Source organism: Dromaius novaehollandiae, chromosome 28 (genome assembly GCF_036370855.1).
Source record: "Dromaius novaehollandiae isolate bDroNov1 chromosome 28, bDroNov1.hap1, whole genome shotgun sequence".
Classification (NCBI taxonomy): Eukaryota; Metazoa; Chordata; class Aves; order Casuariiformes; family Dromaiidae; genus Dromaius; species Dromaius novaehollandiae.
In genome coordinates this window covers 5,302,089-5,317,381 of record NC_088125.1, presented here as the reverse complement: position 1 = coordinate 5,317,381, position 15,293 = coordinate 5,302,089, and the positions used below count along the sequence as shown (strand labels likewise).

General features: G+C 52.7%; 2 protein-coding genes and 2 non-coding genes across 5 annotated transcripts; all 4 read left to right on the top strand.

The window, feature by feature from the left end:
- The first annotated feature begins 674 nt into the window (after positions 1–674).
- Positions 675–10,810, top strand: PTGES3 (prostaglandin E synthase 3). Of its 2 annotated transcripts, none has more exons than XM_064498631.1 (8): positions 675–926; positions 6,684–6,797; positions 6,957–7,026; positions 7,691–7,789; positions 7,988–8,077; positions 8,584–8,646; positions 9,097–9,121; positions 9,659–10,810. In XM_064498631.1, coding segments are annotated over exons 1-8 (483 nt in total). In that variant the 5' UTR covers positions 675–924; the 3' UTR covers positions 9,679–10,810. The 2 variants fall into 2 exon arrangements, with proteins under 2 accessions (XP_064354701.1, XP_025975047.1); XM_026119262.2 differs by lacking the exon at positions 675–926 and adding an exon at positions 4,282–5,856.
- A 486-nt stretch (positions 10,811–11,296) lies between these two features.
- Positions 11,297–14,937, top strand: ATP5F1B (ATP synthase F1 subunit beta). Its single transcript, XM_064498409.1, has 10 exons — positions 11,297–11,495; positions 11,789–11,971; positions 12,306–12,480; positions 12,843–12,964; positions 13,232–13,416; positions 13,537–13,695; positions 13,905–14,027; positions 14,120–14,332; positions 14,422–14,623; positions 14,727–14,937. The coding sequence occupies exons 1-10, from the start codon at positions 11,363–11,365 to the stop codon at positions 14,822–14,824; spliced, it is 1,593 nt and encodes a 530-aa protein (XP_064354479.1). The 5' UTR covers positions 11,297–11,362; the 3' UTR covers positions 14,825–14,937.
- LOC112994741 (small nucleolar RNA SNORD59) lies at positions 12,013–12,086 on the top strand. The gene has a single exon (XR_003262010.1). It is a non-coding gene; the product is annotated as a small nucleolar RNA SNORD59 (small nucleolar RNA).
- Positions 13,087–13,160, top strand: LOC112994740 (small nucleolar RNA SNORD59). Its single transcript, XR_003262009.1, has one exon. It is a non-coding gene; the product is annotated as a small nucleolar RNA SNORD59 (small nucleolar RNA).
- Positions 14,938–15,293: the final 356 nt, after the last annotated feature.

Below are 15,293 nucleotides of genomic sequence, written 5' to 3'. Positions count from 1 at the left end.
TGTGCAATAAAATCTGGGCCTTGGAACAGCTCATTAAATCTGATCAGTGACATCCCTGCATGGGCAGCGGGAGATTCTAGCTAGAAGCCCTTCATTAGCCTTTCGCACAGTTCTCCGGTGCCTGAACACGGGGAAACACTGTGCGATGCTTCGCTGGGTCGCGGCCGCCCCCGGCAGCGCTCCGGCTCGGGGGGAGCCCTGGGGGAGGCCGCGAGGGGCGGCTGCTGCTGCCAAGCTCGGAGGCGGATCGACGGAGCGGCCCGGGGAGCAGCCTCGAGCAGTTCTAACGAGACCGGGGAGCCGCTGGCCCGGGGCGGCGGTGGCACTTCAAAGCCGCTTCGAGCGCCGGAGGTTGAAGCCGGAGGCCGCACGCGGGCCTACGGGGAGCACCCGGGCTGGCGTCCCGCGGGCCGCCCCGGGGCCGGGGGGAGGCAGCGCTGGGGGGGCCGCGGCGGCCGCAACGTCGCCTTGGTCGCCCGAGCAACGGGCGCCGCCCGCCCCCCCGCGCACGCGCACACGCGCGTGGGCGCCCCACGGGGCGGGCGGGAGCGCGGCGCGGCGCAGCCCGCCCGTCGCCCCGGCAACGCCGGCCCCGCCCCCCGGCGGCCGCCCGCAGCGCGCCTGCGCGCCGAGAAGCTGCTAGAAGGGAGGAGGGAGCGGCGCGCGGGCGGCGGCGGCGGCGCCCGCGCATGCGCGACGGCGGCGGCGGGAGGCGGGCGCGGCGGGTATTTTGCTGCGTCACCAGCGCCTGGGCGCCGCCGTTGCCGGAGCGCGCGCGCGGGGCATTGTGGGAGCGAGGCCGCGCCGAGCCCCAGGAGCCGCCGCCGCCGCGCCCTCGCCGGAGCAACGGCCCTTCCCGCCCGCGCCGAGCCGCCGCCCGGAGCCGGGCCCCGAGGAGCGCCAGCGGAGCCGCCGCCGTTCGCCATGTGAGGCCGGGGAGTGGGGTCGGCGGCGGGGCGCTCCGCCGCGGCGGCCGGGCCCGCTCGGCCCCGCGGCGGCGGCGCGTGGTGACCTTGGGGCGGCGGCCGCGGCGCGGGGCTCCGGCGCTGGGGCGGTGCCGGCGGGCCGCGCCGGAGCCTTCCCGCTGCCGCCTTCCCCGTCGGGAGGCGGGGGCCGGCGCGGGCGATGAATGGGCCGCGCGGGGGGGCGGGGGCGGCCGCGGGGCGGGCCGGGCCGGGCCGGCGCCCGGGCTTGAGCGGCGCTGCCCGGGGCGCCGCGGGAGGCCCGGGCGTGAGGCTCGGAGGGAGGCGAGGGCCCGCGGGGAGCCGCCGCTTCAGGCCGGTGCGGCAGGAGCGGCGGCGCCGCGGGCCCCCGCCGTGCCTGGCGGCTCCCGCCCGCCCTGCGGCCCGGCTGCCTGTGGCGGGGGGGGGGGTCGGGCGCTGGCGAGGGGCAGGAGCTGACCGCCGGTTTCCTCCTCCCGCGGCGGCTCGGCGGACCCGCGTTCCGAGGCGCTCTGGCGTTGCGGGAGGCTTGCGGTGTGCCGGGGAGCCCTAATTAGCTGGATTCGTTGTAATTGTACCGAGGCTGTTGCACTGACCCCGAACCGGCGTGTGCCGTTCATAACGTGGTTACAGCCGGCGTTAATGCTCTATAGCAGCACGAATGGAAGAGTAGCCAAACTTTAATGTATACATAACGACCATGTGATGCTGGCCCTTAAGAGCACGGTCTGGCCCGTGAGGGAAAGATGCACTACTTGCTGAAGTTAATGGGAGCTTCATTTGTTGAAAACTCGAGCTTCTCTAAAACTATGTGTCGACTTAAACGACCAAAGATGGTAACGGTTTTCTGAGAGTTTTTTGAAGTGTCAGAAGCTCTGAGCTTTCTGAAGTAGTGAGGAAAATGTGTGAACAGCCACTCAGTTAAAAAAAAAAAACCCTGCATGACTAGTTGGGTTTTGCCCCCTTGTCACCAGTAAGGCATTTACTTCCCTGCAGCTGTCCTGAAACTCTGAATTCTGGGCTTCTTCAGCTTAGTGTGACTGAAAGTGAGAAGAACGTAATAAAGTGGATTTTGTCTAAAGTCTGTGTAATACATCATCTTGAAACAACAGTATTACTACATCTGGCTTAGAATTGTCTAGCTTTATAGTCTGAAGGTATTAAAAAATATTGCCTTTCTGGGTGTATATAAGTAAAAATCAAGATTAATTATGTAAAGCAGACTTCTCATTGCTGTATGAAAACCTGAATGGCTTTTCTCAAAATCATGCATGGGAGTGAAAAATCTTGTTCAACAGGTGATTTTTGCAGTGTCTTCAAATGCTGTGATGTAAGAATTGTTAGGATGCCTTTCCAGTAAAGAAAGCTGAACTTCCAATAGGCTGCAAACTAAGGAGTGAACAAGAAAGCACGTGGGCAGATTTGGATTAGTGGTGAAAAGTGGAAACTCCTTGAATTGCACCAAGTAGCAGTCAGACTTGAGAGTCAGCTTGTAGGTACCTGGATATAAGAAACTGCCTCTGTGGCTCTCTTCAGGCAGAGGGACTAGGGTGTCTGCACCAAGTAGCTGCAGCCTCTAGAGTGCTGGGCAGCCCGCTGCAGAGCCACCGTGATTATCCAGTGCGATTTCTCATGGACAAAGTTAAGCTTGCAGGATTCCCATCAGAGGGAAACTGCTGTAATGTGGTTTCTAAAATTGATTTCACAAGAATTCTCAGCTGCATGATAGAGCAGAGTCTTCATTTGCGGTATGTAGTACATGTTAATAAAAATGCTACTGAGAAAGAGGTGTAAATGCTTGCCACACACGTTGCTATTTTCATCTTGGAATTTACCCAGGCTAAGTGTGCATACTTAACAGGCATGCTATTGTCATCTTGTCTTCTGAAAATGATGACTAGAAATGATAGATATGGCCACTCTGCATCAGTTTTAAACTGTTGAGGAAGCTGCCAAAATGTGCATGTGGCAGCAAGCATGGGTTTGAAAAAAGGAATCTTTGCAGAATGTGAGAGGCAGGTGACCTGCATGGCCCAGACTAGTGCAAGGCTGGAAAACCCTGCTCTTAAGGCTGTTGGAGGTGTAGTTTGTTGCTACATGGGATATAATGTGTTTAACTTCTGTTTCTAAATCTAAATCCCATTAGGACTTGGGGATGAGGCATAACTCAAGCACATGCTCAAGTTGGCACTGTTGGCATAAGGCCGAAGTAATGTTAAATTAATACATTCTGGTCTCCTGGGATTACTTTAGTTGAGAGAGGAGGAGGAAATGTTAGGCTCTCTGTATAACAAATGACTACGCTTAGAAGTCCCGACAGTGTTTCTCAGAGCCTATAGGAAAATAGATCATGGTTTAGCGTGGGTGTAGGGTAACCATACTTCTTAAGTGCTCAGAGCACGTGCGTGTTTTACCATTGGCTTTTGTGTGTCCTTTTGTCTCCTAGGAGTCTCAAAATGTAGGCATGCAGTACAAATTAGATGAGAGAGCATTAAAAGTCACATCTAAAACTTTTGGTGATAGTTCTAATGTATCCTGCATTATTGTTTTGAATGATGAAATCCTGACTACCAGCATCTGATGAGATGGCCAAAAGGAAGGTTTCCGTCCCCTCTTTGAGAGGTGGTGGATGGAGGAGGGTTTTAAAAAAAAAAAAAAAAAAAAAACAAAAAAAAAAAACAAAAAAAAAAAAAGCACCTAGTTCCTGTAAGACTCTTACATAGTTTTAATGTGATATGGTAGGCATGTTTAAGGTGGGAAGTAAATATTTAGGGAGGCAGCATGTGTTTAGTGTTATAAACATGAATTGCGATTCTGGTACATTTTCTTTGGTCTCTGTCACTTCTTTCTGTAGTGTAGATGCACACAAGTTTCCCTCAGCTCTAGGACAGTTCATTAAGATTTCTAGAAGTGCTGTAAATGGTGCTTCTTCAAAAGGCCTGATCTTGGCAAAGATACTGAGGTCACGGCCAAACCAGAGCTACATGACTGAGGAATGCATACAGCTCCCTGGGAAGGCTGGGGATATCTCCATTGACATTGAAAATGTTTGCTAAGTGTTAATACTATTCAGCAAAAGTCCCTACATCATCCTTAGCAGGGACACTGAGATTTCTGTTCTGATAACAGTGCACTTGAGTGGTGACTGATGTACCAAGTTCCCAGCAGTTGGGCTTTTTGTCTTCTAGCAGTGTGAGAAATGGCTGCTGTGCAGTATCCAAATGTCAGTTTGGGATTAGAGGGCATGGAGAGAGGTGGGATGACCGGAGTGGAAGAGAGTAGGCTTTTTCTCACCCTCTTTCTCCCCCCCCCCCCCCCCGAGAGCCTTCCCTTTCCCTACTAGAAAGGGAGGCATCTGTGCAATAAGAAATTAAAAATACCATAGTGAGAAAATTACTGCCCTGTTATTTCTGAACTTTACCCCAATAAGTAGGCATCTGCCATAATATTTCCTAAAAGTGCTACTAATAAGGGAAGAGTTAGTTTTTCACCCGGTGGGACAGTGTCTCTTTTGAATGTAAAGGCTGCATCCAGAAGCCGCTTGGTTTTGATGCTCTCAAAAGTTAAATGTGCTGTTGTTGACCTCTGCTCAGATGTTTGCTGCATTCGTAGTTCTAGAAAGACCTCGGACCAGGCAGTAGCGCTAGTTTCCTGTGAAACACAGGGAAGCGTGAAGACAAAACAGGCTGTATCTTTTTAAAGTGGTGCAAGAATTGCCAGTTGAGGATTTCTTTTGTGATAGCATAATATAATGGGTTAAGGGGACTTCAGAGTCTCCTTTTCTCACTGAAGGCCTTTTGTTTGGCATTTGTTCTGCCCATGCACCTTTGGCAGTTAAATCACGGTAGCTGTGTTTCAGTTTTTATAGAGATGCTTCAATCAGGGTGAGTAGTAGGCTTTAAGCTCGTGTCCACAAGAATAGTATGTGGAGTACAATTAACAATAATAACTATTCTGACTAGTACTAGCACTAGAAGAGGCAGGCTTGGCCACTTGTCACTGCACCATCCTTTCCTGAGCTGGCCCAAGAGCTTGTGTAGCTGAGCTGCAAAGCATTTGTAGCACTGTTGGAGGTTAAACCTAACTGTTCTGGGTTTCATCCAGGTCCAAGCTATTTCCTGGTGCAGCTCATCCTGCACATACATGGATGTTTAAGCTGGGAGCAGAATAGAAACAAGCGGCAGGGCAGGGGAAAGTGGGATTTCTGTGTGGAGTGGTACTGACTTCAAAGACTTCTCAGGCTGCAGTGCTCATTGAGTAGCTTTAAGTGAGTCATTATGCAGGCAAGTTTGATGTCAAGAATTTAATCTGTTGATGAGCAGGTGATTCAGAACCTGCTCTGAAAGTTTAGCAGTGGTCACCTTGACAAATATTCCGAAAAGTTAATGTTAATTCCTCTTTAATCAGGTTACTGTGCCGTAATGTTTAGAGTGAGATACTGAGTCCCAACATCCACTCCTTGGAGCATGAAGTGGAAGTTACTGTCGTATACAAACACTAGCTTTTCTGTGTCCTCTTGTGCTTTGGTTTCTTGTAGTCTGTATATTTGCAATAAATACCAAGGAGAGTGACCGTGAAGTTTAGAGCATTAAACTTGAGTCCTAACTCACAAATAGGTCTTTCAGATATTTCCTGCAATGGTGTTAGCTGTTAAATTCCATCTTTGATCACCTCGGGAGATGCCCTAAGCATGAAAAGTGCCTATGGTTGTCTTTGTCGTAGCAACGGGGGTTTATGCTAGGTAGCTGTTTGCTTTCTTTTGGAATGTAGGAGTTCAGTTCTGGGCTTGGCTTAAGTTGCCAGGAGAAAAAACTGAGAGTGGTGGGGAGGATGCAACTGAGACTTGCTGAGCTGTGCTGGCTTTAACCATCAAGTCAAGTATGGCTGTACTTGAGAACTGCTTTTTATCTGGCAGGTGAGTTGTCACTGTAAAATGGCAAACACTTGAAAGTTGGTCAAGAGTCTTGCCTCATTTTGTGTCACTCCTGACAAACTGTTGTTTGTTTTTGATGTTTGTGGACAGCTAAAAGTTTCACTCATGCTCTGAAGGGTACCAAATATTCTGGTAGTTAAAGTCAGTATAGATGCAAAGTCGTAGCAAGGGTTCAGAACAGTGATTCTTCAAATTTAAGTAGCCGTGCCAGCTTCAGCTGGGAGCTTCTTCATAGTAGAATTGTTGAACTGAATGTCCATTTCTTAGTGGAATCTATGCCCCCAAAATGTGGGCTTTGCAGTGGTTGTACTTTGGGGTTTTAGCTCCTTGGATAACTAACTTCAAAATAGGTAATTAAGTCTGCCTATATGGCTGTTAACTGAAATTTTGCCATCATCTTTATCTGTAGTAGCTGGTCATGATTAGTTCATCATAATTTTAATTTGCCCTAATGCTTTTAATTCAGTTTCATAATTTGTGATAGCTGCTTCAAGGAACATTGGCACAAACTTGCAATGTACTGCATCTCTATCCCTCATCTTTCAGCCTTAAGCACCTTTTAAAGATTGTTAATCATAAGCTCGTAATACAGTTTTTTAGAGCAGGAAGGAGTCTTTGTATAAACTTACCTAAATGCAATAAAGATCAAACTGTTCACGTTTTTCAGGAGAAATCTAAGGAAAGCTAACTTGATGTTTACTGGCAGCATGAAACAGTGAGATTTTGGTGGTCGGTGTCTTTAAATTCTCTCGGTATTGATGAGAGGTATGGATCTTAATTCAAATTTTTCTTAAATGGTCTGTTTACAGGCAGCCTGCCTCTGCGAAGTGGTACGACCGAAGGGACTATGTCTTTATTGAATTTTGTGTTGAAGACAGTAAAGATGTTAATGTAAATTTTGAAAAATCCAAACTTACGTTCAGGTAAGTAACTTAGGTATTTGTAAAGTTCAAAGCACAGGGATATCTGAAAGCTGCACTGAAACCGATCGGGTGCAATTTCTTAAAGTAGCAAGTTCTGTTATTGAAGCATTTATGCTATGCTTTTGACTAAACATGAGTATAACTTTTTTCTCTTAACAGTTGTCTTGGAGGAAGTGATAACTTTAAACATTTAAATGAAATTGACCTTTTTAATAATATTGATCCAAATGTAAGTATCCTTTGAACTTTTCTCTTATTTCTTGTGTACTTAATACCAGTTTGTACTGGACCGAAAATGCTGTATTCTTCTCCGGTAATCAACGCTATCCAAATCTCTTGAGGCAAACTGTTCACACTGCAGAGAAGAATCTTCTGTAGTTGTTGCTACTTGGAGTGTGGCATCTTTAAGGTTTCCAGTTTTGATTATACTTCCTGTTCTTGTTATCTCATTGTGCTCACACATGCAGACAGTAAGGAGTGTTAGAAAAACATTCCTGTCTGAGTCTTTTTCAGGCCATCCCAAACAGAATCAGTATCCCTTTACCTACTCCAGTTTTTGCTAATTTGTTGTGCAGAATTGTTCCAATTAAAAGTATACAGGTGATTTGGGGGGATTTGGTAAAGATCTGTTCATGATGGGAATTATTCTGACAAGTTCTAGATCATCATACAGCCTTCCAAAGATGCTTTTGTGGATCTGAGTGAGTTTCTCAAGCATGCTCTGAGTCAAAGGAACGTGTGCCTATAGCACTGGAGAAATATCTTAAAGCATGGACGTTATTTTTGAGGACAAAGAATAAGTGATATTAGACTCATTTACCTTAAGCCAAGCAGTTCCTGATGTTCATGATTGTCCATTATACCAACAAGTATTTGCTCTCTTTCTCTTTCAGGAGTCAAAGCATAAAAGAACAGACAGATCCATCTTGTGTTGTTTACGAAAAGGAGAATCTGGTCAGGCATGGCCAAGGTTAACAAAAGAGAGGGCAAAGGTGGGTTTGGGTCCCCCTACGGCCGATGTAGTAGTGCCTGCTGCCTCCCTCGTTTTTAACATTTGTGTCATGTTTAAATTATGTAGTAGTTAATGGGTAACTTGCCTTGCTTCTGATCAAAATGGCAGGTTTTAGTAATCTTCCTTTACTTAGTATCTGCTTATTCTGTGCTTGTCACTTAAATTCTGTGATGTGCAGCTCAACTGGCTCAGTGTGGACTTCAACAACTGGAAAGACTGGGAAGATGATTCAGATGAAGACATGTCCAATTTTGATCGCTTTTCTGAGGTATAGGACTTGGAGGTTTGGGTTTACTTTTGGCCTGGGTCTGTTGGCAAGCAGTGACTAGCAGCTCTAGGAAGAGCTTGGTTTTGGAGAGTTCCCCTCCCCTCTTTGTGAAACTTCACAAGCAAGTGCCCATGGGATGGGGAGCACCACCCCTCTGCTCTAGAGCAGGCCCCCAACTGCTCCAACCTGTGCTGTGTGGGGTGTTGGCACTGCAGTGAGATTACCAGTTTGTACTTGTGATCAAATATGAAATGAATGCATGTTCCATTGTAGAAGCCAGAGCTACTCAATGCACTAGTCTCTGCTCTGCTAAGAAGTGGGTCCTTTTTTTGCATGTTTACTTTGTAATTTCTGCATAGGTGTAGCAAGGTTTGCAGAAACCACTGGTGGTTATAACAAAGTTGTCAGCTATTCTTAGATTTTAGTGTTTCATTAGTTCACCTAGAGAATGGAGATACACAGAGGAAGCTATTGAAGGTAACATGGCTATTATCTTTCTGGGACAGATGATGAACAACATGGGTGGAGATGAAGATGTAGACTTGCCAGAAGTAGATGGGGCAGATGATGTAAGTACTTGCTTTGTTTGCAGTGAATATGTGTAGGGCGGGCTAATGCCCTGCGGATTCATTGCTGCTTGCTGAAGTCAAATGTGCGTTCCCACTTAAGCATTGCCGAAAGCTTAAAATAGCATTGAACCTTCTGTCTGGACAAATGATGTAATCTTGTAAAAGTCATTGTTCTCCCCTCCAGCAGTGATGCTGAGGGCAGCTGAATTAATGCTTGCATGGTATTCCAGACAGCTTGGTGTTGTATACCTTTCTGCAGTGATTCTTTGATATTACCAGTTTGTGGATTTTTACTAGTAAGGCCTAATTAAAGCATGTCCTGAAGAACTTGTAGTTCCTCAAAATGTTACCTCTGATGGAAACAGCAGCTTGTTTGTTGGGTTAATGGTAGAAGAGCAAGAGCACCTTCAAGCCCAGTCTGCTCCAGTTACTATTTCTTCTTCTTTCCAGGACTCACCAGACAGTGATGATGAAAGTAAGTCGGTGTTTTTGTTTAGTTCTACACCTTTGGGCAGCAGTCTGAGCACTTGTTGAATGAAAGCCTTGAAGCGAGCCAGCAGATGTACTGTCTTGTCAGTCTGACTAGATTCCAGCTGAGTGCTTTGTGTAATCTAATGCAAGTACCTTGCTCCAGCAGTGAGACGATATAATCTAGTGAAAGCCTTTCTACGCAAGCTTAAAATACCACTTTTGACCTTCCCAGGCTGCTGCAGTCCTGATTAGGCTCTGGCTTTAACAGCAGCAGTCACTTGCATGGAGCGTCAGTGTATTCAACACTGGCCCTGTTTGAAAACTTCTTGCATTTTGAGCAGTGACTGTATAAAGACCTCTTTTGCCAAGAACTAGTTCTGTGCTCCAGAGTGCAAACAGTGGCAAGGCTAAAGACTTTAAACTGTCCTATTCACTACTTAGTCAAGGACCATATCTTCTGTCTTGTGCTGCTTATGATATAATAGGGCTCTTGGTAGCTAATGGCAAAAAATTAACTAACGCTCTTCTTTTTCCTCCCTAGAAATGCCAGATCTGGAGTAAGGAAAACTGTCGTCTTCAGGGTTTGGGGAAAGAACTTCATCACAACATTTCATAATTGAGATAAGAATTCCTGAGTTGATAGCCCTAAAGGGAGATATTGCATCCTTTAACCCATTTTCAGTCCATTTTAAATGGCTTCACTGATGGTTGGTGTGTACCATTGTACGGGGCAGTCTTAAGCCACAAGAGGCAATAATGTTATGCATGAACCGTTTTCCAGACTTCCAAAAATCAATTGAGGTGTAGGCAATCGATACAGAACAGTTGCAATAAAAAGTTTACAGAGCCTCCTTGCCTCGTAGCAGATGTAATTACAATGGGAGAATTCTGAATTTACATGAAGTGGTAAATTAGTGTTTTCCCCTTTGTGTGGCCTGCAGGTAAACCTGAAATCTAAGTTTATACCTCGAACAAAACTGGCTGAAAAATGTTATTTTAATTGGCTTACAAAATTTAACAGGTAACATGCAATACCTCTGCAGTGTCTTCAGGTGTGTTCCACTAATGTTTTAATAAAAAGGAAACAAAATTCACTTCACTTTATATTTAATCACTAGTTAGTGTTCCAGACGTATCCTAGCTAAAACTAGTGAACCCCTAACTTAAATGGGTGAAGCCTGTACATTTGGTATTGTTTGACCCTAAAGCTTTACATCTCTTAGTCCGGGGGTGAGAGTGGCTGTACATTGTTGCTTGTCAATCTGTACATTTAGACCAAATTGTATTTGCACTGTTGGTATGGAAATGAGTGACAAAACGTTATACACTATTGGAATTTTTTGTTAGTTTATTTGACCAGCTTATAACAAGGCTGAAAAACCTCAATTTATGTTCAGAGCAGTGGGGATTTTTTTAATGTCTACATTCTTTCTAATAAACTGTTGAAGACTCCATGGCTGTCCTTTTAACTGTCTGATTGTAAGTTCATGTATTATTTGCTGGAATGGATTTTTTTTTTAATTTGGAATACAAGCGTGGGATTACTTCATCTGTTTGAAGGAGGCAAGTTGTAATGTTCCCAGCAAACCTTCAAAAGTGGATCTGTAATTCAAAATCGTAGGTGCACTTTGACAACAGTTTGGAAAAAGTGTTGTGATTTGACTCCAATAAAACAATGTTTTGTCCTCCTCTACATCTTTGGGCTTCTGCATCCGGGCGCTTGCTGGAGCTGGTGGAAGACAAGATCGTCTCGTTCAGGGTGTGGGACTTGCTCTGCTCCCCTCTCCTGCAGACGGGGGGGAGGGTGTTGGGGAAAGGAGGGGGTCGGCCTAGGCCGGCCCCGTCCCCGGGCGGGGGCACTGGCGGGGCAGCCCCGGTTCCCCCCTGCAGCCACGTGGCCGCAGTCGCTGCGCCCCCTCCAAGGACAAGGGCGCCACGTGCGCGCCGCTTCCGGCACGCCGGAACCCGCCTCCCCACCGCCTAAGCCAATCCCGCCTCAGGGCTGCGGCGCGCCGCGCTGCGCCGCGCGCTATCCTTCTTGCGCGCTTTTTGACGGATAGGCTGTCCGCCCAATGCTGAAGGGTCAAAGACAGAGCGCTGGGGCAGTTCCAGCCAATGACAGCGCGAGCTCGGCCAGCCCGCCGCCCAATGGGCTGGGGGAGGGGACCGTCACGTGCAACGGAGGCCCCGCCCTGCGGTGGGCTGTTGCGAGGAGGGCGGGGCGCGGGGCTCAGTCGGCGCCGCCATGTTGGGGCTCGCGGGTCGCCGCTCGGCCGCCGCCGCCGCCTGCCCGCTGCTCCGCGGCCTCGGGGCCGCGCTGGGCCGCGACCTCCCGCCGCTGCTCCTCGGCCGCGCGGCCGGTCCGGCCGCCGCCGCGCGTGAGTGGGGGACGCTGCGGGGTCACCTTGGGGCCTGCGCGGGCTGCGGGGAGGGCTGGGCCGGGGAGGACCGGGGGGGCCCGGGGCGAGCTCGGCGGGTGCAGGGGCCTTGGCGCCCGCAGGGGAGCGGTGCGGGGGGGCCGCGGCGGCCCTGGGGTGCAGCGCGGGGAGCACCGGGGTGCTGGGCCCTCCCGGGGGGGCCGGTGAGACCCGGCCTCGCCCCCCGCAGCCCGGCGGCGCCTCCGCCGCCCGTCTGACCTTGGCTCGCCGCCCTCTGCGCTTCTCCCCCCAAGGACGCGACTATGCAGCCCAGCCGGCCCCCGCCGCCAAGGCAGGCTCCGCCACCGGCCGCATCGTGGCCGTCATCGGCGCCGTGGTGGACGTGCAGTTCGACGAGGGGCTGCCCCCCATCCTCAACGCCCTGGAGGTGCAGGGCAGGGAGACCCGCCTGGTGCTGGAGGTGGCGCAGCACCTGGGTGAGCATCCTGCGCCGGGGCTGGGGAAGGGGGGGAGCGGCCCTCCTGTGATGCGGTATCTCAGTGACTTTCGTTCTTCTGAGCGTGCTGAAGCCAGAGATTCAGTCTGAGAAGGAGGTAGATGGCTGCTGCAGGGCTCTGCAGCCTGGGGTGGGGGCATGGCCTGGGCTCGGTTCTTTGTGCTCTTTTGCACCTGGTTCCCACCTTGGAACAGCCCTTCCTGACGTTGCTCCCGCTAGGCTGTTCCCTTGGCAGGGCCTGGAGAAGCTGCCAGCAGCTGTCCTTCAGGGTCAGCTCGAGGGCGCTGGTGTAACGCTGTCCTTGGCCTTGGCAGGGGAGAACACCGTGCGCACAATCGCCATGGATGGGACAGAAGGCCTGGTGAGGGGACAGAAGGTGCTGGACTCCGGTGCGCCCATCCGTATCCCTGTTGGCCCTGAGACCCTGGGCAGGATCATGAATGTCATCGGGGAGCCTATCGATGAGAGAGGCCCCATCACAACCAAACAGTGAGTGGTGCTGGGAGCGCCGGGGGCATCGCAGGCCTGCATCGTGCTGGGCTTTGGAGGCGGGGTGCGGGTTCGGAGGCTGTTCAGATGGCTGCCGCTTCCCAGCCCCATCAGAGGAGCCTCGCTGTGACCCTGCAGCGACTGCCGTAGCTGAATGTATTCGTGATCTGGGGATGCTTTAAGTGGTCGGAGGTGCCCCAGCAGTGCGGATGAGCCTGGGTACCAGGTTTTGCGCATCCTTGCTGGAAGGCGAGCAGCGTTGTGCCTGCTCGAGCAGTCTCAGGTGGCGGGATAGTGTGCCCAGCGCCCTGGCAGAGGGGACCCGGCTTTGCTGCTCAGCCCTGTTCTGTCTTGCACTGCAGGTTTGCTGCTATCCATGCTGAAGCCCCCGAGTTCGTGGAGATGAGCGTCGAACAGGAGATCCTGGTTACGGGCATTAAGGTGGTGGACCTGCTGGCCCCCTACGCCAAGGGTGGCAAAATCGGTACGCTGGGTGCCGAGAAGCAGGGAGGGGGGTCTGGGGTGGGCAGCGCCAGCCCTGCTGAGCATCCCAGGGCCTGTGCTGCCCCTGCCTGAGCGTCGGGGCTAGTCCCTCTGCAGGAGTTTCCTTCGCTGATGAGTAACCATTTGACTTTCGTTCTTCTGAGCTTGCTGAAGCAACGTTTGATTATCTGAGGAGGAAAGGGGCAAAGAGAGACGACGGGGCAGTTGGATTGACCTCAGGTTGACCAGGGTGCTCTTTCCCTTCCAGGTTTGTTTGGCGGTGCTGGTGTCGGCAAGACAGTGCTGATCATGGAACTGATCAACAACGTGGCAAAAGCTCACGGCGGTTACTCAGTGTTCGCTGGCGTGGGGGAGCGAACCCGTGAAGGCAACGACTTGTACCACGAGATGATTGAGTCTGGGGTCATCAACCTGAAAGATACCACTTCCAAGGTGCGCTGGGCCCTTTCCTGTGGGTGCAGGGTGGGGAGTCACCTGCTCCGCTGTGCCCCGCTCAGCACGAGTGAGAGAAAGACGGCAGCGCCTTGCTAATGCTTGGGTCTTGCTCGGCAGGTCGCTCTGGTCTATGGGCAGATGAACGAGCCCCCGGGTGCCCGCGCCAGAGTGGCTCTGACTGGATTGACGGTGGCTGAATACTTCAGGGACCAGGAGGGTCAGGACGTGCTGCTCTTCATCGACAATATCTTCCGCTTCACCCAGGCTGGCTCGGAGGTGTGTGCTCAACGCGGGGAGGGCCCTGACCGTAGGGCAGGTGGGCTTGCTGCTGTGTCCCCCGGCCAATTGGGTTCCTGGTGGTGCTGAGGTACCGACCAGCCTGGGCTGGGCCTTCCCTCTGCAGGAGCAGCAGCAGGCCCCCTCAGCGGGGCGGGCCCCTTGCTCGGGGGCTGCAGGGTCTCTCACCAGGGTCCGTTCCCTCCCAGGTGTCGGCCTTGCTGGGCAGAATCCCCTCCGCTGTGGGCTACCAGCCCACGCTGGCGACCGACATGGGTACCATGCAGGAGAGAATCACGACCACGCGCAAGGGCTCCATCACCTCTGTGCAGGTAACAGCGGGCGCCTGGGCTGGGCCCCCCGGGCTGCCGGGCTCCCGTCTGCGTGGCGCTTGCCTCTGGCTGACAGTCCCCTCGCTCCCCAGGCCATCTACGTGCCCGCCGACGACTTGACTGACCCTGCCCCTGCCACCACCTTCGCCCACCTGGATGCCACGACGGTGCTGTCCCGCGCCATTGCCGAGCTGGGCATCTACCCTGCCGTGGACCCGCTGGACTCCACCTCCCGGATCATGGACCCCAACATCGTGGGGCCCGAGCACTATGACGTGGCCCGCGGTGTGCAGAAGATCCTGCAGGTGCGGGGGGCGGGCTGGGCCCCTGGGGGCAAGGCTGGGGGGGGCACGAGGCCCCATGCGGGCTGCTCATGGACCCCTGTCCCCCCCAGGACTACAAGTCCCTGCAGGACATCATTGCCATCCTGGGCATGGACGAGCTGTCTGAAGAGGACAAGCTGACAGTGGCCCGCGCGCGCAAGATCCAGCGCTTCTTGTCCCAGCCCTTCCAGGTGGCCGAGGTCTTCACCGGCCACCTGGGCAAACTGGTGCCCCTGAAGGAGACCATCAAGGGCTTCAAGCAGATCCTGGCAGGTGAGATGGCCGTGCAGGCAGGAGCAGAGCGGGGGCCGGGGGGGGTCTCGGGCTGGGCTGTGGTGGGGCCGTTCCTCACGCTGACAGCGCCGTGTCTCTCCAGGCGAGTACGATCACCTCCCCGAGCAGGCCTTCTACATGGTGGGGCCCATCGAGGAAGCGGTGGCCAAGGCGGAGAAGCTGGCCGAAGAGCACGTGTGAGCAGCGCCCGCCCGAGCTGGTCTCCCCCCCCTCCCTCCCGCCTGGCTCCCTCCGGGGGGGGCCTGTGTCCAGAGTATTTAAAGTTTCCAATAAAACATTGGCGAAAATGTGAACAGAGCCCTCGGGGTAGGGGGGCCCAGGGCCGGGAGGAGAGCTGGGGGGGGCAGCGGGGGGGCTGGGCCCTTTCTCTGCTGCAGCCCCACCCAGGTGCGCAGAGCCTGCAGCACCCTGCTGGGGGGGGGCTCTGCCCCCCTGCGCTGCCCTGGTGTGGGAGGTGGAGGGCAGGGTGCCACGGTGGGGGGGCCGCGCCCAGCTCTGTCGCGGTGGGGTGGCGCTGGGCTGAGGGTGGACGGAGGAGTCCTGGGGGAGCCCACCCCCCCCCCCCCGCCGGCCAGGGTGACAGAGGGTGCCCGGTGCCCCTGGTGCTACGGGGCAGCAGTTGGCTGGAGGCCGGGGTGTGGGGGGGGCC

Excerpts from the sequence above, each read along its gene's own strand:
- PTGES3 (XM_026119262.2), top strand. The coding sequence starts at position 5,822 with ATGGCTGTACTTGAGAACTGCTTTTTATCTGGCAG. Across the intron at positions 5,857-6,683 it reads AACTGCTTTTTATCTGGCAG|GCAGCCTGCCTCTGCGAAGT; the intron begins GTGAGTTGTCAC and ends GTCTGTTTACAG. Across the intron at positions 8,647-9,096 it reads AAGTAGATGGGGCAGATGAT|GACTCACCAGACAGTGATGA; the intron begins GTAAGTACTTGC and ends TCTTCTTTCCAG.
- ATP5F1B (XM_064498409.1), top strand. The coding sequence starts at position 11,363 with ATGTTGGGGCTCGCGGGTCGCCGCTCGGCCGCCGCCGCCGCCTGCCCG. Across the intron at positions 13,417-13,536 it reads TGAAAGATACCACTTCCAAG|GTCGCTCTGGTCTATGGGCA; the intron begins GTGCGCTGGGCC and ends CTTGCTCGGCAG. Across the intron at positions 14,333-14,421 it reads GTGTGCAGAAGATCCTGCAG|GACTACAAGTCCCTGCAGGA; the intron begins GTGCGGGGGGCG and ends TGTCCCCCCCAG.